Consider the following 21,858-nt stretch of genomic DNA (forward strand, 5'->3'; position numbering starts at 1 on the left):
GTCTGACCTGAAACACTAAAAGAAAGTCAGTTAGACATCTATTCACATCCAGCTGACTAATGAGGCTCAAGTCAGACTGATAATGGCTTCTTCTTCTTCTTCAGGTGAACATGAGACTCGTGTGGTCTGTTGTCAGAGTCGGCTGTGGCCCGGAACTAAAACCAGAATAGTGTGAGAAATAATCTGTCACACCTGTCCTGGTGATGTGTTTGAAGACGTCTGTCTGGTCATGATCGTTCTGTTTTGGGGCTTTTTGATCCTCCACCCAAAACAAATAGGAACTTTCTGTTTGTTTTAATGCGATTTATAATCTATGAACAGTATGTTGATGTGAATGGCTACTTGCAGAGCCTCCATGCACACACATACTGTACCAGACATCACATAAATGGCCTTCTTTATTCCGTATAAGATAACAACAAGTTTCCCTGTTTCATAGGATTGTGCATCATGTAAAATTCAGTTAATTGTCCCTGTCCTGTGCATTGTAATTTCTTCAGGCTAAAAGCAGTGAAAAGGTGTTTTCTATGTATTGGTGAAATGCCCGTACTTTTAAAGGACAAGTCCACAGTTTATCAAGTATGTCTTGAGACAAAGGTTACAATGTGTGCTCTTATGGTCACTGAAACAGGTGATGCCTTCTTTAATCACTTCTCCTGTTCATACTGGTCGTTAAAACATTGACTGCTAATACATTTTAAGTAAAAGGGAGACAATTTCTGGGTGCTTGTAGCGTAGTGGTTAGTCCTTAGTGCAGGAGTATGGAGGCTCTAGTTCTCCAAGCAGGGGACCTGGGTTCAAATCTGACCTGTGGCTCCTTTCCAGCATGGCATTCCCCACTCTCTCTCGCTCCCATTTCTAGCTCTATCCACTGTCCTGTCTCTAAGTGAAGGCATATAGAGCCCAACAATAGACCTTAAAAAAAAAGAGGAACAAATTGACAGTCTGCATTTCCCTCCAAAAGGACCTTCAGAAATGTAAGAAGGAATTTCCCACACTATAAAGACTGTTCTAATGGAAGAGATCCACTTCATCGATCTAACTCGGACTGTGAAGCCTCATGTGAGCCTCAGCTGAACTCTGGAATTTGTATGTTCATAAAACAGTGACTGTGTATTTGTCCCCAAATGACTTACATTTCCAGCAAATAAGAAAGAGATCGTTTATTTAGCAGACGAAAGGGGGCATTTTTCCTGCAGCCAAATATGGTCTGGATGCATTTTATTGACACACAAATGTGATTGATTAAATAAAATGTATCTTGTAAGGGCTAACTATTGGTGTCCCAGTGTGGGGGGGTTTACATTGCAATACTAACCTTATTCAGACTGCCATTTCAAAGCACCATATTTATGCCCCTGGGAAGTTTCTGCTGCAGCATGAATGTAGTGGAGGCGTAACTGGGGGGACACAGTGATCCCCCCCTCTGTATCGTCTTTGGAGGTAGTAACAGAGGAGTCCTAGGGGTGGTGTATGTGTCTTACTGTGTGTGTATGTGGAGCTCCCTCTGTGCCGTGCTCCTCTCGCACTTCCTCAGTGCCGTAACACAATCTTATGTATGTCTTAACACGTGATGACAGCGGAGCTCTGTTGTGGAATTGCACTAAGAAAAGGGCTGCTGTATTGCAGAAGAACAAAGAGGCAAGACACGTAAACAGACAGCAGGAGCTTCACATACACACTCATTAAGTCATGCGCACACACACACACACACACACACACACACACACACACACACACAGCGCAGCTCTGCCCGATCTTTCTCCCTCTGTTACTATCTCAGATGTCAGCTCAGCAGCAGAGCGACTTCACTCCACCATTACACCTAAAAGTGTTTCACATTGTGTAAGAGGCGTAACAGAGGCGTTAAAGTCCCGCCTTGAACTGGCAAAGTAAAAGGGACTAGTAAGAACTATTAGTGTTAGCATAACTGTTGGCTCAACTCTGTACCTTTTTAAATCTTCAGATATTTAATGAAGGAGAATGAATGTCAAAATGCAAAGGGTACAAGGTCTCAAAAGCAAAGTGACCTCCTGGCCGTGGCAACAGGAAACACACTTAACTTCTGTTTAGTCAAATGAACAAAGTAACACCTTGAATATTAAAACAAGGCACTTTTCTTTCTCTGGGTTTGCATCGTTTCCTCAGAACAGCTAGAATATTTTTCTAAGTCTACAGTATAACAGAGACAATCAGGCAAACAATAAAGTTAGTTTACAATTTGTTTCCTTCTGTTTTCACAGCTCCTATCTCCTCATCCGTCCTTTTTCTCCTTAAACTAAAGATCTCTGAGGTCTGAAAATGAAGAGTTCTGTACACTTTTTATCCAAAAGTTATTATCTGTGGAGTAACTCTGTCCAAGCAACATAATTCCTTAATTCCCCTCTGGTATCTTAAGTATGTGTCCTGTTGCCAGAGCTGGACTCTGTAATCGTTCAGAAAAAAAAAGGGGGGTGGATATCAATCAAAATGTCTTCATATCTTCTTCTCTGTGCCATGGTGGAAAACTTTCACACACTGAATGAATAAATCAAGGATGAAATGGTATTTCCGCTGAAGAAAGCAGAAAATATTCTCTTGTCTTTATCACTCTTTAAAGTGGGAGATGTCTGGATTGTGACGTGTTAATGCAGAAGGCAGCTAGTTCTCATCCTGACCGCTTTCTGAAGCTCTACACGGGGAACCAGCAACCATCACAAAGTCTGCAAAGTTTCCTTTCATCCTGCTCGTTATCACCGTGAAACAAGTTTGCCTGTTTTTCTTTGTGTTGATTTGAGACAAGCCATTAGTGTTTTGCTTTGTTTACCCCGCGCTCGTGATTGCTTTAGATGTTTTTAAGCAGTAGCTCGGCTCCAAATGGAGGCAAGCCCTGCCTGTAATAGATTGTGACAGGTAATCCAAACACATAACATTAGAATAAGAAGCAGTCACTGATCCAGCCAACTCAAAAAGCCCCCGCAGGCAAATTGCAAGAAGTCTTCTTGCAGTTGCAGCATAGTTCAGAAGACTAAAAATATATCTGTCATTCCGTGGAGAAATTCCCGGGAATTTTTTGCAGAAAACTGCGTGTCACTAATGGTCAAATCATTTTAACTACTTTCCAGATTTTTGGGCAACAGTTTTCTCCTTCATTTTCTACGATTTTTTTGTGTCTTTTTTTTTTTTTTTTTATAGATTTTGAAGATGTGTTTTCTCTGAGGTGAAAGTAAAAAAAAAAAAAAAAAAAAAGTGGATGAATAAATCAGTGAGAGCTCAGAGTGCTGAAGTGATCCTGTTACTGACGCTTTCAAGCCTCCTCTGACAATAAACTCGTTAAATAAAAATCGCAGCAATTCTTATCATCTTTTATGGAGCACATTTTTAAAATGTAGAATAAAAAAAAATATCTGACTTTAATTTAAAAAAATTGACCTTTTTGTTTGAAATTCTGCTTCAAGAGAGTGTGCTGAATTATGCATGAAGAATGTGATACTGTAAATCCAAGTGCGCTGAAAGGCAGGAGGTGAATAGTGCACAGCGTTATGAAAGTTGTCTCTCAGACAATACATTGCTTCTTCTTTCTCAGAGCATTTCTCGCACACAGAAGTCTCTGCTATTGATGTGTGGCTTTCAAAAGGATTGTCTGAGGTCAAGGTGAAACGTGAACTCAGAAACTGTAATCTAAGGTGTAAGAAGTGTGACAAAAAAAAAAAGCAGAAGAGAATGTCTCAGAGTTACTCTGAGACAGAAATATTTGTCATTGATGATTATCTGTCCTTAACTTTTCAGTGCCACAAGAAGAACTAAAGTTAAAGCGTAATGGCAGGCTGGTTCTGTTGAGTTCTCTCACTGTTCTGCCCTCGTTTGTCCCAGACTAAAGGACCAGAGAAGACTCTGGAGGAGAGGCGCTCCAGCCTGGATGCAGAGATCGACTCCCTCACCAGCATCCTGGCAGACCTGGAGAGTAGCTCGCCCTACAAGCCGAGGAACACACAAGTATGAGACAGACACACACACACACACACACACACACACACACACACACACACACACACACACACACACACCTGTGCAGGCCAACACACACAGACACCTGTGCAGGCCAACACACACAGACACCTGACACATGAACCTAACCTTTATTATCCCCACAGAAGTATTACATTTACTGAAATGAAAGCACTGCACTGTTTCTGGTTAGTTACACTTTAAAGTTGACTTCCACCTATTTTCAAACAAGTTCAGTTTGCTATTACATGAAGATCAACATCCAGTGTGTGAATCCAGCTGTACACAGGACGCTCTCAAAGGCTGTGCTGTGAGGCCGCGACTTGATATTTTTCATCTGTTGTTAGCACTAAAATAACTGTTTTAATGGTTCAGTAATAATAATAGTAAGGCCATGCTTTAAAGGGAAAAAGAAAGTTGACATAATATATTTCTTATTTTGCATTTCTAGAGTTACCTGAACCTTTTTAGAATTTAATCAAAAAAGTTTGCTTTGTGGTTTTCTGGAGGATTTTACATTATATGCACTTTTATTAATTAATCTTTAATTTTATCCATGATTAGTTTATATTCAGATACACACACACACACACACACACAGCTTCCTCTTTTTCCATCCTGTTCGTTTCCCTTGTCCCTCACGCCTTAATGCTCTTTGCATTTTAAACTTACATTGTGTTGTTTTTATAACGGTTAGAAACGGTCCTGTATATATGAAACCATACAGTTATTCCTTAAGAGAGAGAAAGAGAAGGGGAAAGAAGAGTAAAAGCTTAAGTGTCCTTTTTTAGGGGGCTGAGCCCTAAACTGAGGACTGTACGACCTTCATCGTCTGTCCTGAAAACTCTCCACTTTTACATTTGACATTTTGAGTTCCTTTTCTCTGATAATACTGGTTTACGTTTATTAAAGTCGTATGAAGCGTGTTCTTTTTAACTTCATACCAGCAGAAGAAGGTGATGTCTCAGGTTTGCTGAGTGTTTAAAGAAGGGCAGTGAATAAAGCATCTGCAGAAAAAGCATAGCATTGTTGAATTATTTGATATGATTGATCCCAAATGATTTATTGCACTAAATTAGGTTTCTGCATGAAAACAGACCCAGATGTTGCATCCATACAAAATGTTTTGCAGCGAAGACAAAATGAGTCATGACCTATATCATTAGTTGATATTAAACGGTATTAAGAGCAACTTCTAAAAGTCAAAGCCTTGGGCAGTTCACTAAATTGTTTGACACACAATAAATGTAGGACAGACGAATAAAAAAAAAAAACCCGAACCAATTGTGTTTGGAGAGGAGAGGCTCACAGGGGCTTTAAACAGCACGCAGATCCCATCTCTAGTGAGAGATTCGAGAAATCAGCTTTTACCTGAAAGGTTGTTCTCTCTGAGGGAATCAACGGGGAACTCAAGTTCCTAAAGGTTTAACTGTTTTTATTCGCTGAGTTATTTACTGTGTAGGAGCCATGTCTACATGTTGTCTGTGTTATTTATTTATTAAAGGATGCATATGTAAGACTGAAAACAGGGTTAAGATGATGAATTATTGACCAAGTATTCGTTTAGCTCCAGATGAGGGTTAATGCCCTTTTACAAGACGTCCACATTAACATCCACTGACCCATTATGTTACTTTCATTCTTTCATTTATTTCACATCCGTTGCACTCTTTTTTTCTTTTCCAGACTAGAAGAATGCACGTACAGGATGCTACATTTGTGGAATAAATGACACTTGAAACATGCTTATTTTGGTGGAAGTGTGCAGTGTGAAGTAGCTGCATCCTTTGGTTTGGTGTCTCCTGGCTCGCTGGTTAGAGGGAGTGAGATAGGTTTACTTCACACAAAGTGAGAATTATTGCACCACACAGGGGAATCATGGCGGACGCAGGGTGAAAAGAAGAGAACAGTGTGGTTCTTTAATAACAGACTTTAAAGAAAAGCCAGTCACATCTGACTGAATGATTTCTAGCATGTGTATTGTTGTGGTGAGTCAGTGTGTTCATGGCTGCTGATGTGAAATGTGATGCTGTAATAACATAACATTATGGGCTCATAAAATATGATAAATTGTCCCTTTTTTCACCAATCAAGAAGACAGTTTGTAGTAAAACAAATTGATAGAGTTGACCCACGCTGTGCAAAGATCAGGGCCCACACAGGGATGTGTAGGATCTCATACTGTAGATAAAGAACTGGATTCTATTCTATTCCCTGCTGTGACCCCAAAAGATTCCTTGTAGGTCCTCCACCTCATTCACTTAGTAGGTTTACATGCACAGTTAAGTCTAGCTGTTGTTTAACTAGACTACTGTTCTTGTCCCACTATTCAAGCACCGGGGGAGAATCCAAATCCGCTACAGTAGGTGGCGATATGCCCCACACAGCTAGTTACTATTTGAGCTTTTTATGGTTGACACATACCGAAAAATCAAGTCACCATTTCACATTTTCCTACCATTCATGTACTTCAACATTAACTGTCTTCTTGTCTGTCCATTACTGCATGGTTCTTGATAAAGGACTCGCCATGTTGATACTTTTGTCTTACATTTTCCCGACTTTCCTCTACACATTTATGCCGTTCAAAATCTGGGTCAAAGCCTTTTTCATGGGAACTGTGGAGCGTGCTCAGTAGGGTCTGATTGTGGTTTATACATGCAAGAGTAAATCAACCCCCAACCGTGTTATCTAGGTGTGTTAGTCCATTTGGAGACATTCAATTAGTTTTTTACATGTATTTTAAAAGTGCAGTTTTAAACAAGCTAATGCAATAAATCGGCTTTTACTAACTGCATCTCAACAAACTGATTGTTTAGCCACTTGGACTCAAATTGTTATGTGCTCACTTATTCACCTTCAACCAAGCACATCCAGATCTAATGTCTCTATGCACCTTAATAGAAAGACAAACAGTGAAACAATGACAACAATAAACATTGTTGTTTCTTCACATGTTCCCACGAGGCCTCTGCAGAGCCTAGGCCCAGGCAATAAGCCCATTCTTTTCCATGCATTAAAGCGTCAATGCTAATGTCATGTTGCAAAAGTCAGTAGTCTGTCTGAAACATTTTTTGTCCTCTTTTTAAGAAAAGCCTGCAACATATTTGGGGAGCATCTTTGTATTCTTTTTTTTCATAAGTAAGACAAGCCACTCTCAGGTAGATATGTAGACAGAGTTACATTAGCTTAGCTTAGCTTAGTTTATCTTAGTTTATTTTAGCTTAACTTAGCTTAGCTTAGCTTTGGGGGTTTCTTCGTCAGGGCTTTAACAGATAGCAACCAGAAATGTGACCTAATATTTAAAGTAGCAACAGCCAATGGGAAGCAATCACATGACCAAGATTATAGGTGACAGGTAAGATAAATATGCTAGACACCACATGGCATTAGACAAAAATATATTCACATCATGAAGTTGTATTCAAAGACAATTGATGGAAAGGTTGACTGATATGTCACAACACAAAAAAAAAATTCAGTATTCAGAGTATGAAGAGAAAATTTAAAGCAAAATATGAAAGAATTGAGGCGCAGATGGTTTTCTGGGAAAGTCGCTGTACGGCGGCTTTAGTCCTCCAAGTGAGCAGCCTCGGGTCCAAGTCTGACCCGTGTCTCCTTTCCTGCATGTCATTCCCCACTCTCTCCCAATTTTTTACTCTATCCACTGTCCTATCAAATCAAGACAACCCCCCCCCCCCCCCCCCCCCCCCCCCCAAGAAAAAAAGAAAAAAATCTTTAAAAAAAAACAAACCATCTGTTTTACTTTGTTGTTTGCTTGGTGTGTTGATTGTTTTATGTAAACAAACATATACTTTTACATAACAAGTAAACCTGGCCAAGAAGTGTGGATGATAAAGATAAACAAACGTGTTTTCAGGATGTGGTGCTGCCAGCTGATGAATCACATTTTCACCTTCCGTATTGTACCTTTTTGTTGGTATAAAAACATGTGTGCTGTATGTTAGAGCAGCACTATGAAAAGCTTCTGTCAACATGACTTGAAAAATTGATGTGCATGCACCTGTACAGCTGTGTGAGAGCCCAGCTGGCAAACGAACAGTCATACTAAGTAATGCATGGCTGTAGTGCTGCTTTTACCTGTCAGGGCCAGAGCCGCTGCAGGTTTATTTTTATCAAGACCTACTGTAAGCTTCTGGATGTATGGCTGAGGAGCCACACCACCTGTGTCTCAGCAGAGTACACATACATGCTGGGACATGTATTAACCATGAAGTGTTATGTATCAGATTTTTTGTTGACTTTACTCTGTTTCTGCAGTGTAAGGTCTGCATCTCTCTGCTTTCATGTTGCCCTTTCATCGCCACTCTTTCTTCTCTCAGATTTTCTTTCATTTTGTAGTTTTTATTGTCAGTATTGCGAGCACATGCAAACACACACGTTGTTATTCTCTCCTCATCTGACGCTGATTCTCGCTGATTAACTCAGGTTGACCTTTATCCCCCACCCAGCTGCTCCTGTCAGTCCGCACTCCCCTTCCTTCAACCTTTTATTCTAAAAACACAACGCTGTCCCGTGCCACGCTTCTTACTCCAGCTTTGGCAAAGTAATCTTCCGCTTGTATAAGCAAAGAGTAACCAGCAGTTTAGATTTACAGCTTTCTCCGCTCAAGCAATTACAGAGCCGAGTCTCCAAAATCAATAGGCCACCCCACGCTCTCCCTGCAAGTCTCCAGGAGAGGAATCCTCCTCTCCACGTTCAGTTTGGAATCAGCAAAGGGACCTTATGTGTGCTTAGCCTTCCAGATGAAATCGAAATGGACGTTGCTGCTCATTCATAAAAATCTAAGTAGCATTCCTGCAAACATTGAGCCTGCACCGATGCCTCACAGACATCAAAACAATTTAGTTTGCTTTGGTTGGTATTCTCTGTGGCATAACAGTGGGTAATGAAATGTGATCATTATATAATTCCCATTTGTTCTCTCTCCACTTGTATCTTACATGCCATTTGTTGTTTGACACAGGCAGCTAAATCTGTGTTACAGTTTGTTAGCTTCATCCTGCGACAGCAACAATCAAGGCAGACCTGATAACAACACGATGATGCTCTTTATTCTTTCTGGGCATCTTTTATTTATTCTTTAAACCCGTTTGAGTCACACATCTTTAAGTATCTTTGCACTGAATATCACAAATGTGAATTTACTGAAGAGTCTTTCTCCTCGGCAGGAGTGGTGTCAGTAAAAGAGATATAGCATCAGTTTGAAACAGACACCTTTGCATTCTCAGAATTCATGTCACACATGTGCAAGGCTATTCGAGCCATATAAACTCGCACGTTTTGCTAAAGTGATTAACAGGAGCCCTGCAGAGAAGACTTTTCAGCACATCCAAACGTCTTCTACGGCCTTGGAGGTACACATTGTAGACAGTCAGACTAAAATCCTTGTTCTGTCAAAAAGCAGATCTGCCCAGTTCACCTTAGTGTTGGCCTCACAGTCAGTGAAAGACTAAAGCTCTTTTAAGAAAGGTTCAGCCTGCTTCTGAAGTCTTCCTGAGAAAGAGGAGGAGGAGGAGGAGGGGGAGGGTTCAAGAGGCTAGACATGATGTTAAAAAAAGGAGGCATTGGATATCACAGTGTAACCTTCACAACGTATTCAAGATGATGAAGCAAAGATTCCAAGGCTACAGGTTTTTCTTTTATATCAATGCTAAATGTAATTTGCCTGGATACCTGGTTGTATCTGGTTATTAAAAACGCTGAAATGAATAGCGATGTATTTATGAGCTATTTAAACAAGTTGCACCATCAGCACTTCAGCAACCAGATTGATGATTTCTATACATTTGTTTTAATGCATGTTACACTGCTCGGGGTAGGGATCAGGCAGAAACAGCTTGTGTTTACATTTTCCACTGCAAATATTGACAGGGAGTGATGATGAGAAACACTTCTCACACGTGTACAGAACACATACAGCTAACAGGTAAGAGCTTCCGTTTGTTCACAAGAGGCGATAAAATCAACGAACCTGCTTTATTTGGTCGGGATGAAGTTGGGGTCAAAAATCCATCTGTTGCCGTTCACACATGCAGTTTCTTGAAATTTCCAGGTTTTTTATGCACGTATGAAAAGGCAATAAGGGAACTAAAGTAGTCTAAGTGGATCAAGTTTTTGTTGGTTGGTTTACCAGGAAAATCTTTGGTCCGTGGCAGCTCTTACACAGTGTCATATGACAAAGCACTGCGTTGGCCAATCAGATAAGACCAGTTAAAATTTCTTGAATGAAGCAGATTTTTTTTTCTATTTCTTCTGTTAAATTCACGTTCATACAACAAAAGTTGACGTTGATTTCGGCTGTGGTTACTAAATCATTTGGGAAATTTGGGTATCATAAGTAAGAAATAACAGTGCAGCAGTTAGCTCTACTGGTAACCACACATCCGTTTAAAAGGCACAGCTGAATAGTTACCTGTTGTCCTGCCTCAGCCATTACATTTTTTTGTCTCTCATCACTCACAAATCAAAATCTGCTTTTTGGATTTTTTTTTTTAATTCAGTTCAAAGTCTGACTCTGTGATTGGAGGGAACACAAGAGAGCGTGTTTATGCTAAATCCTCCAAGTGTACTGCCGTGCAATCTGAGCCCAACCAGCCCCGCTAACATGCAGCGTAGGCCTGTCTAAGCACATCAGATCTGTTGTGGGGGAGTTAACAAGGAAGCCCAGATGAGTGTCAAAATAGCGCTCACATCAAGCGCACAAGCAGCCGCGCTGCATGGTGGAGGCCAGAGAAGCTTTGGCCATCGTGACCTCTAATTCACACTGACCACTGGTTCATTTCTAGTAATCAAAGGCAACACAAGCTCTCTATCACTGAGTTATATCGTAGTCATGGTCTGCTTTTTAACTTAACATGGTCAAAATAAGTTAAAGGTCAGGATGATCCTTTATTGTGACACATTAAATATGGGCCTTAGAGGCCTTACTAGCAGCTTTAAAACTTAGAGCCACCATTACAACTTAAGTCCATAAGTACATCATAATAGAGGAAATACAACCCGAGCTCTGCATATGAATGTGTCACAATATTTAAATCCTCATTGGCTCTTTCACATCTGATTAGTTTATTTTTATCCTAGTTATATGTCAGGTCCAATGTGGACCTTCTTCATAAACAAAGAATCATTTTGCACATTTCTTTTAGCAGGTAGAGAATTGGTTGGAGTGTTGGATCCAAGTAAACAATCATCTCTACCTTTAAGCAATGTCAAAATACAGGTTCAGATTTCAGTAAATGACAGCAGAACTTGTAAATGTTGGAAAATGTTTTTGTTGTTGGAAGTTTTCTGGTTCTCTGAGTTGTAATGACCAACAGTATTCAGTGCTTTGGTTGTTCACAGAAAAACAGGATGAAGACAAAAGAGGCAGAAGCATCAACTCTAATTGTACATTTGATCTTTTTATAATCTATGAACATAAATCTACACATGAATCCACGAGGAGATGTTTATTACAACTCAATTTTCAGCTCTCCATTGGAGGGTAACACTGTAAACATTTACAGGCTGCTGAAAGAGGAAGTCTTACCCCAGAAATCTGTCATCATTTTTTAAAGATTTCTACTGTCTACACAGGAGGCCAAAACATATTGGCTGTCACTTCCAGAGGATGAATTGTCTTCAGACTACAGCGGGTAGATTCTGAGTTTGTGTTAAGTGTAACTGGGGTTGGTAGTCAATCTCAACATATACCTGATTTAGAGACATTCTGAAAAGAAAAAGTCACATCGAGACACAGTTCAGTCAGGAACACTCACATTTATTGCATTTAAGTATTTATTGCAAAATGGGAACGACTCCATCAATCAATCTTTATTTGTATAGCACCAATTCATAACAAATGAATGACACTTTAAAAAAGAACAGGTGACGGACCTTACTCTTTGTTATATAAGCTACACAGACACAACATTAATCCATGATCAGCACTAAGCAACATTTAGCAAAGTTACAGTGGCAAGGAAAAACTTCCTTAAAGAGACAGACACCTCTAGCAGAACCAGACTCGTGTTGAACAGCTATCTGATGAAACTGTGCTGGGTTTTGAAAGTGGGATAGAGAGAGATACTGGAAGAAGGAGAAGGATAGAAACAAGCAGAGAAACAACAACAACAATCAAGAAGGTAGAGTTCTAGCTACAATGTCAGTTATAATGGTAAAAGTATGTGAAGTATAAGCACTAATATCTAGTAATGATAATAGACTGATCAGTCTAATATTAATGTTTGTAACTGTAATGATGATAAAACAGGGAGAGCTGATTACGTTTACTATAGAGGATTAAATACTGTTACACTTTGCATTGTTAAACTCTGCGCTCAATATTCTCCCTGCGTTAGCCGAGCAGTATGCCACTTCTTTCCAAGGCGCGATGCTAAACCTAAGGTTGAACCAAAAGCTTTGAGGGTTGAAAGGAGGAGTTCGGGCTGGTGGAGGCACAGCTTTGCCAGAAGCAGCGCAGTGTGAGCAGTATTGGTGTAGCAGGGATCGGTGAGGAGGAAGTCGGGGTTAAATGTAACGCCATGTAGTGTGAATGAGCTGTGATTGGTTAGTGAGTGATAAGGAGCAATAATTCAGGTTATCAGCTGATTACAGCTCGGGTGTATGACAAAAACAATATTATTTTCCGTTTGTTTTTCTTCTATTAAACTATGAAGATCACTTAATTATACCACATTGTGTGGTTTATTTCTTGAGATGTATCCACAGTGTGGATTAAACTAGCTTATTGACGTCTATAAAATCAGTTAAGTGACCAAGTTTATAACACGAGCAGGGACAGTTTTGTCCTAATTTAGCTCTAATGCACTGCCTCCGTTAAAGCAACGCCTCATTCTGATCCGATTCCATCTGCTGTGATAAAGATCTGTGCTGAAATTAAAAAGCTCTTCCTGTCTGATTCATCGGCACGCTGCAAAATGATAATGTGCAGCATAATAAATAAAATATTGAGAGCCTCAGCCGCATGCTTGACATACACTTACCACCACGATTAACTTCCCCTGTTGAACTGCACTTCATCAAGAGGTGTGTGTGTGTGTGTGTGTGTGTGTGTGTGTGTGTGTGTGTGTGTGTGTGTGTGTGTGTGTGTGTGTGTGTGTGTGTGTGTGTGTGTGTGTGTGTGTGTGTGTGTGTGTGTGTGTGTGTGTGTGTGTGTGTGTGTGTGTGTGTGTGTGTGTGTGTGTGTGTGTGTGTGTGTGTGTGTGTGTGTGTGTATTCTGCCAGAACTTCTGGGACCTGAGATGTGAGACTCACTTACAGTCATGGTTTCACTTCAATTAACAGTTGGGCAGTGAAGTGCACTGAAGCCGTCTCTTTGTTTGTGTTCATGTTGGGAGCTGAAGTCTGTTTTCACCCTCTAGAAATGTACATGGACGAGCTGTTCGGTGCCTCGGAGGTAAGAGGTTGTGAACCAGTGGCATCAGATGTAGAGTTCATGTGTACATTATTTAAATCTGGTGGTGAACATATGTTGACTGGGGGCTTGACTTGATTATAAAGTTGGTGAGGGCTCGTTTCTTAATCATGCCAGGTCTCATGAAAATTGGCTGATTTTCTCTTTTTAATGAATAGCTACAGAAATGTTTTGACAAAAATTCTTACTGCAACTCAGGAGATTAACTTAGAACGAAGGGCGTATTAAAGCCTAAAAATAATCAGCTCTGCTTGAAATCTTGTTGATTATTTGTACGTTTGTAGAATAATCGTTTTCAGGGTTTTTTTCATACAGATTCTGCAGTCGTGCTATGACAAAGCTGCACCATTTACGCTGTTTTTTTTTCTTTTTAAACTGTCCAGACAACACTGTCATGATGATGTCCCAGTTAGTGTTTTTACACAGAGATATGATTTTGTGATTGCAATAGAAGCGAGGCGTATAGAAAAAAAAACACACTGCAGTCACACACACAACCACAGGCGTCTTTTCACCTCTAATACACCTCTGTTGCCAATTTAACAGTGAAACGACTTTGCGACACCATTTCATCTTTTTTCCTTTTACATAGTAAGGCATTACAGTCCAATGGCAATGTAATGGAATTACAGTCCAAGTTACACAGGCTGTGTAAAAGGAGGCTAATGTTCTCTTGGGTCATTTGCGTGGGACCAAGCTTTGGGACCAATCATTGCAGTTCTACTGTTGTGTTTGAAACAACTCAAAGGAAATGTCCAAGGGAGGAAAATGAACAATAATCTGTTTCAACCAATCAGTTACCTCTGGTGTTGAAAAATAAAAACAAATTGAAATGCAAAAAGTTGCAGTTCCTTGATTGTCCACTTGAGGTTCCCTATTAAACTGCCCATTTTTACAGCAAAATGTCTAAACCCTGGTTCAATGAAAGGTTTTGATCTCTGTAGCTCACTTCTTTGTGCATGAACTGCATGGGTAATCATTTTTTTCACGTTTTTTCACAACAGGTTTTTGGTTATAGCTGTTTGCCAGGAGGAAAACTACTCTAGTGTGACTGAAAGTTAGATGGAATTAGCATTTTCAATAGAGCTCCTGTCATTGTCGTAAGGCCTCTTCAGAAACACAGTGGGTGATGTCACTGAGACGTAATGATGATAAACTGTACTCAGCGGTGCCTTTCAGTCAGGTGAAAAAAGAAGGTAACACGTTTGCTTGGCTCAGTTTCAGATCCGGTCTCTAATACTGGTAATTTCCTTTCACAAAAAAACATTTTAGTTTTTAGAAAAACACACATTCCATGTATTTTTAAATGATTAAAAAACAGAGTTTTGTCCCATTTTGTGAAATGTTGGAACATGCTGCAGAGCAATGTGGGCAGTAGTTGCGTTTACTTTCTAAATACTTTTGATGCAAATCCAGTCTGCTTGTTTTCCTGGACTGTCCCAACACAGCATGAGTGTTTGCATTGAGGTCAGTAGCAGAGGCTCTGTTTGAATCACACTGTATAAAATACTGAGGAGAAGGGAATCATGTTACTGTCACTTTACGGCTACGTCAGCAGACGAGCTGCAGCATTGCACACATCGCTCTGTTTGTATTTTTACTCTGTGTCAAATAGCTTGATGTCTGTGTAATAAATTGTCATGTCCGTTCAGAACAGATGGGCATTATTGAAGTCTGCTGACAGTTTAGCTGAAGCCAAGTGCTTGAAATGCTGCTGAGATGGATCCTTCCACATGAGTGCCCCAAGGAGGCCTCACTTCACACTGTGCCAGTCAAGCCATGCCGTGACACTCCCGTCTCTCAACAGGAAAAGCATTGCAGATGGCACTTGCTGTCACAACATGGCAGAATGATAGGCTCTCGCTGCTCGCTCCCAAATCTCCCACTGATCACGGCGTCTGCTGAGCCGTCACAGAGAGCGCAGACTCCAGACCACCCTGGTGGTGTCTCTGCTCCCTGAGAGTATGATCGGGGTCTGTGACCTTTCCTCTGCTTCCCCTTTGAGGCTGAAACTCTGGAGGCATCTCAAGGGGCATCCGCACCATTTGAATTCATCGTGCCTTCAGGATCGTCATCCTCCCTTACACCTGTGAACTCTGTGTTTCTGCAGTCGAGGGGTTCAGAGATTCTTTGGTATGATTATAATCACTATTTTTTTAGATTAAAGATGCACATCATTAGGGAGCCATTTTATGTCATCACCATTTACCCAAATATTTTCATATTGCTTCAAAGAGTAGTTTGGTGAACCTGGAATACAAATCTTATGATATTGTTAATGAGTTGTGGAGGACTATAGGCTTTCACCCACATCACGTACACAGGTTTCTAAAGCAGGAGCTGGAGGATGATGGAGAAATTAATAAATTAGACCTCACCCATACTGTTTGGAAATGTAAACAAAGATTTTGTCCAAAGATCTCCAAAAACACATTTTTGGGCATTTATTTAGCATATTTCAAGAAATATGTAAACAAGTTCCACAATGATGTGGGTGTAAACATTGGAAACAGTTTTTTTTTTTTTTTTAAACTACTCTCTCCTTTAATTGGTAGAGACTGCAGTTCTGGTTGTTTGTAGCTTCTCTGACATCTCCGAGTTTCTTAAGAGTTCCTTCCTGAAAAAGTGAACATGTCTTAACTACACCTCCTGGTTTGTGTAAACAATCCCCTTGTGATTTTAGAAGGAAAGTTTTAAAATATGGAGGGTTGGTGATTGGTTTGTAAAATGGTAACTTATCTTGGGATTGGGATAATGATTGGAAACATTGGGCAATGTCTTGCCAGGCATCGTTCAAAGTGTGTGTTAGTTGCTTTTTATGAAGTGTACTTCTAAAAAGTATCACTGTTCTTGACCTCTTCTAAGCTTCTTTCTCATCAATGATACCACCTACACTCTCTACCAATGTAATCCTTTAAGCCCCTTTAACAGATAGTTGTTGCTCAAACAATGTCTTGGGTTGTGTTCAAATCAGCCTTTCATGGTTAGGAAGGTTCTTAACTGATGGACGACCCAGAAGTATTCGAGTGTCAGACACAAACTGTTGTTCAAATTCTCTACATGAGGAAAGAAGCTTCACTGCTTCCTTTATTATCTCATCTTTGCACCAACTCTATTGAAAGTTACTCACCTCTCAAACATTCATGAAAATGAGGGATCAACATGATAGTAGTAGATTAAAATGCCATCTTCACTGAATTCAACAATAATTTGGATTCAAACAAACATGTTATTCATGTGGATACGAGAGGGGGGAGGGTTAGTAGAGGAATATTCTCAACCTGTCTACTCTGTCACCTCACTTATGGTCTTTAATATTCACTTTTATTCAATCCAAAACTCCAATCCACCAATCTATCAATAATTAGGGCCCAAGCACACACAGGATGCAAGGACCCTCTTGAAACCCAAATGATTTTTCTTAGGACCCGAGCACTGACCTCGGTGGGAGGAACTTATTTTAAACCAAGGAATTATTCTTATTGTTATTATTCCGCCACTTCATTACGTCTCTAGTTAGACTCTTCCCCTCTGTAGTCCCCCTGTGGTGGGATGAATTGATGGTCACGTTGATAAATATATATATATTTTTTTATAACCACTATGCTTTGCCTCCATGCACCATCTGTCAGTACCTGTGTCAGATCGGATTCAAATCTGTTCTTTAGCACTTACTGATGTTGTTTCCTCATCTATAAATCCTTGTTCGTACTTTCTCCCAGATGCACGTTGCTTTGGACAAAAGTGTTGGCTAACTGAATTGTAGAATTTGGGACATATTAAATTAAATCATATGGCTACGCAGGTTTGCAGGATCAATTCATTTGTTGTTCCTGTCCAATCTAAACTGCATGGTCAAGGCAAGGCACCTTTATACATGCCGCACAATTTAAACACAGAGGGAAGTGTTTGACCAAAAAATATATTGTGAAGAAAATATTGTGTTTTTTAAAACCAAAATTCAGAAACCCAGCTAATCATGCCATCTTTGTTCCAAGACATTTCCAGTATATAACGAAGAAGAAGAAGATTGTAATTTTGACATTTTGGTTCAGTAAGTTCTTGAAATTATTCAAGTATCTGATTGTACTTTTTTACAAGTCCAGTCTGTTTCAAAAAAGAAGAAAAAAATACACTTTCACTCATTGTTTCAATGCACTCACCTGTCCTCTTTGCCCCCTGTGGCCAGTTTTGCAGTGTGTGCATTATGACATGTGTGTCCTCTTTTCCAGTGTATCTCTTTCCACTGTTTCCATGTGTGCTTATGTTGCTGTCCTGCCAGAATGTCAGGGACGTCCTTCATGTGTTTGGGCTGTCACAACACGGAGACATTTGGATTTAAGCTTCTCTTCGGGCTAAATATTTTTGCATCAGTCAGGAGGACATGTAATAAGGTGGATGTGGTGACACATTACGCTTCAGTTATCACCGGTGGCTTGACTTGCACAAAGGTCAGTCATAAGGGCAGCAAAGGGTCGGATACATTTTTGTTTGTGAGGATAAATGTTGCCAAGACAAATGTGATTTCAATTTGGAAATGTCTAGAAGAGTGAGAAAAAGGGGCTTTAACTTTATTGGTGACAGCTGAGGAATATTGGCTTCAATTGTTTCCAGTTATTGCTGCTGTCACAGATATGACACTAGCCAGCATCTTTTATAAAAGGTCAAAGCCATAGGCAGCTATTTGTTGCAATGGATATTCTGCACTTCAGGGCTCTGACTGTGTGTTTCAAACCGCTTATCTCCAACAGCTGCCTGAAACCGCATCAGTATGACACTCCAGCTCTGTAATTACAGGGCTCACTGGTGTTTAACTTCTTCCTCTCTGTTTGTTTTATAAGCTGCGATTCTCTTTGATTGCTTTGTTGCTGCGCGGAGCAGAGATGCTGCCACAGTGCCGGTGGCGCCTGTTGACCTTAAGGTCAATCTGGCAGCAGGTTTGGAGTTTTGACAGGAGCAGCCAACTGTGGAGAGAGGAGCACGCCTTCGGGCGCTCAATGTGTTCCGTCAATGTTTGTTAGTCAAATAAACTCCAATCAGCCCTTTGTCTTTTATTAACAGGGTGAACCAATGACAAATTTAGTTGGAGCCAGGGAGCTGTGACTGTCAATGTAAGCTGCCTCTTTACATCACAAAGTCCTGCTAACAATGCTTCTATAACATGTGCAAGCTTACAGAGGATACACCCCACACACACACACACACACACACACACACACACACACACACACGCATCTTCAGAGGGAGCAGTTACATGTCTCTTAAGATTGATGACATCCGCACACTGTAAGCGGTGGCCATTTTCCGCTGTGCAGTATTTCACCTCTTCGTGGAGGAGCTGGTCACAAGTACATGAAAAGCTCATTACAGGGATGAGTCAGGGGCCGTCCCTCAGTACAGCAGGAGTTGAATGAAACAATTAGTTTCTGCTGTGTGAGAGCGACAAAACACACATTTCCCTCTTTTTGTACAGATAGCCTGCAGAAGAGCCACGATCGCTGACTCTCGGGGACTTCTGTTTCTATCTCTTTTTTTTTTGCACCGCAGCCCAGAAAATGATTTTTTAGTTGCATCAGTGAGTAATACGCCCTACTTTATATGATGTTGTTACATCATACAAGAAATATTACATACTTTTTTTTTCTGAAATCCTTTTTTGAAGGGGATTACATAAGTGAGACTGGTGAAACATGGACTTAATGTTAAACTGCATTGTCTTCAGGTTGTCTCGGTGTTAAGACCAAAGAGTGCACACGTCATGTATTGTATATGTGACTGCTACCAAACGACAAAAATACATCTATGATAACTCTATGTTATGTATCAGATTGAGAGAATAAGCCATTCTGAAGAATCAAAAAGTGAAAGAATGAGCAATACTCTTTTATTCCAAACAAATAAGCAAAGCTGTTTAAAGCTGCAGAAACCAAACCAGAAGGTACAAACCATGCATGGACGTTTGAATTTGAATTGATTTAGTAGGATAGCCAAGACAGTAGGACTGTTACTGGTTATTTTGAATATGATTATGTCCACTGAAAGTTTTCACTGTAGTTTCTTACTTTAAGGGCTACATGGTGGTGCAGTGGATAGTGTTGTCGCCACACAGCAACAAGGTTCCTGGTTTGAACCCGGTCAGACGGGGCCTCTCTGTGTGGAGTTTGCATGTTCTCGCTGTGCATGTTTTCTCTGGCTAGTCCGGCTTCCTTCCACATACGAATACATGCTCTTTAAGTTAAATGGTGACTCGTAATTGTCTGTAGGTGTAACTGGTTGTCCGTCTCTACATGTTAGCCCTATCATTTTTTTTGGACATTAAATGGATGAAGTGTTGTTCTTGTAAATGCACCAGGTCAGTGCAGTATAGGATTACATTGCAGTTCTTTTTAATAATGTTAGCAGGCGAACCTGCGTGGTAAAGATGAACACATTCAAACTAAATAACCAAAGAAAATGTTTTTACACGGATAGTGGGGCGCCAGTAGCCTAGTGGTTAGTGCGTACACTCCATGTACAGAGGCTTAAGTCCTCTTGGCCTGAATTTGAATCCAATCCATGGCTCCTTTCCTGCGTGTCACTGCCCTATCTCTTAAAATGAAGACATAAAAAGCCCCAAAAAACAAGGATAGCAGTCACAGTGGAAGCATATTAGGACAATGTAATAGAGCACTCATTAAACATTTGTTTGAGTTTTTCTGGCGTGGGTGAAAACATCGCTGAAATCCTCATTTGTTAAAGACGACGGTTGTCATGCAGCTATCACTTGAAGGAGCCCAAAAAGAATCAGATATGCAAATATAAGATACGCAGACTGAAAAGCTCCCAATATGTGCAAAACACACATTTTATCTGCAAACTGAGAGATATTGAAAACAGCTAGAGGTCTCGCCATGTTCCACAGAGACATTGTTTAATCACATTGAATGAGCCTTATCTCAAACTATTTTAGGAAGGAAATTGATACCCTCAATGGCAGGATTATATTAAGGCAGAAAGATTGTCGAATGTGACTTTTGTGCCTGATTGTGCAGAGAAACGATGACTAAAAGTGGAGGGCAGATTAGTGAACGCCGAAGTGTTGACTGGGAATTCTTCCATGGTCATTGTGTAAGTGCTGAAGCAGACAGATGCAAATGGACAGAGGAGCCGGCAGTCGTGAGCTCTGTTTGAATAAGGAGCAGGAAAAAGTCAAGTGAGAAATATCCAAGGTCTTAGATGAGTCTGAAAAGATGCAGAACTTCTCTCTCTTTAGGGGTTTTCCCCAAGCTTGCTTATAAAAAAAATCCCCCCACCCTTGTGGTTTGAAATGCAAAGTTAACAGTTTTACTCAGACCCCCCAAGGCCTGTATAGTCTCTCCTAATCTTTTTTAATGTGTCAAAAGGCTTTCTTGAGACTCTCTGTGAAATTTCACACTTAAGTTGTTTGCAAAGTCAGTCTGAATTACAGTGCGGAGTGAGGGTTCACTTTTCTGAAGGCGTGAGGAGAAACTTTTTGAAAAACTGTGTGTTTTGTTTGTGTGTGAGGGGGTGTTGGAAACAACAACAGTGTGCATTCAAACTGACTATATGTAAGGTTGGACATCTAGATTTCACAGTTTGCCTGACAAATATATAAAAAGGTCTTTGTTATTACATTAATATGATTAAATATTGTTGTCTGTGTCAGCCTAAAATAACAAATTAAACTCACCAAATGAGTCTCTCAGGTATTTTTAAATATGTGTGAAGAGTTGTGTGTACCAAACCAGACAGTGGAACAGATTATTGCATTGCACCTCAATTTAATACATTGATTTAGAATTTGTATTCATCGTACATGTTTTATATTTTACATTTGGAGGCAGATTTGTTGCGCAGCAACATATGAGACAGATGGATGGATGGATGGATAGATGGATGGATGATAATTTATTGACCCCGAGGGAAAATTCAAAGCATCCGGTAGCAGCTTACAAAAAAATGTTACAATATGAAACGTATGTTACATCTAAACAACAAGCTCTGTCCTACATCCCATACGTATATATTAACCTGAACAAAGATTTAAAGAAACCCAATAAAAAATGCAATAAAAAATTAGACCTATACCAAGAAAATGTGCATAACCCGTGAAAAAAAAAAGAGCACTAAATTAGTGCTACAGTTTAGTCCAAGAGTCACTGTGTTCTTTCCCCCTGCCATGACAGTGAGGTGTTGGACGGTTGTTTGGCCAGAGGGACGACGATGGAAGTCACAGAAGTAATTTATGGATGTTTTACAAACATACAGAGTCGTTTTTGTTTTAACTACAATTTTTTTTTATTTATCCAAATACACTGACTTGATATTATAAACAAGACATATTTTTAATACTTATTATAACAATGATCTTTATTGACTACAAATATAGAAATCTGTTTTAGATGGCGTTACCTCTTATAGTAAACTGAAGT

At 40.0% G+C, this 21,858-nt stretch overlaps 1 protein-coding gene across 3 annotated transcripts in view; it reads left to right on the plus strand.

The window, feature by feature from the left end:
* The window catches only part of lpp (LIM domain containing preferred translocation partner in lipoma), a 179,166-nt gene that overhangs the window by 74,605 nt on the left and 82,703 nt on the right, over nt 1–21,858 (plus strand). For all 3 annotated transcript variants that reach the window (XM_020631561.3, XM_020631578.3, XM_020631569.3), the window contains one exon: nt 3,853–3,975. In XM_020631561.3, coding sequence (XP_020487217.1) covers nt 3,853–3,975 — 123 coding nt within the window. The remainder of the gene's footprint in view (nt 1–3,852; nt 3,976–21,858) is intronic.

Source organism: Labrus bergylta, chromosome 6, assembly GCF_963930695.1.
Source record: "Labrus bergylta chromosome 6, fLabBer1.1, whole genome shotgun sequence".
NCBI lineage: Eukaryota > Metazoa > Chordata > Actinopteri > Labriformes > Labridae > Labrus > Labrus bergylta.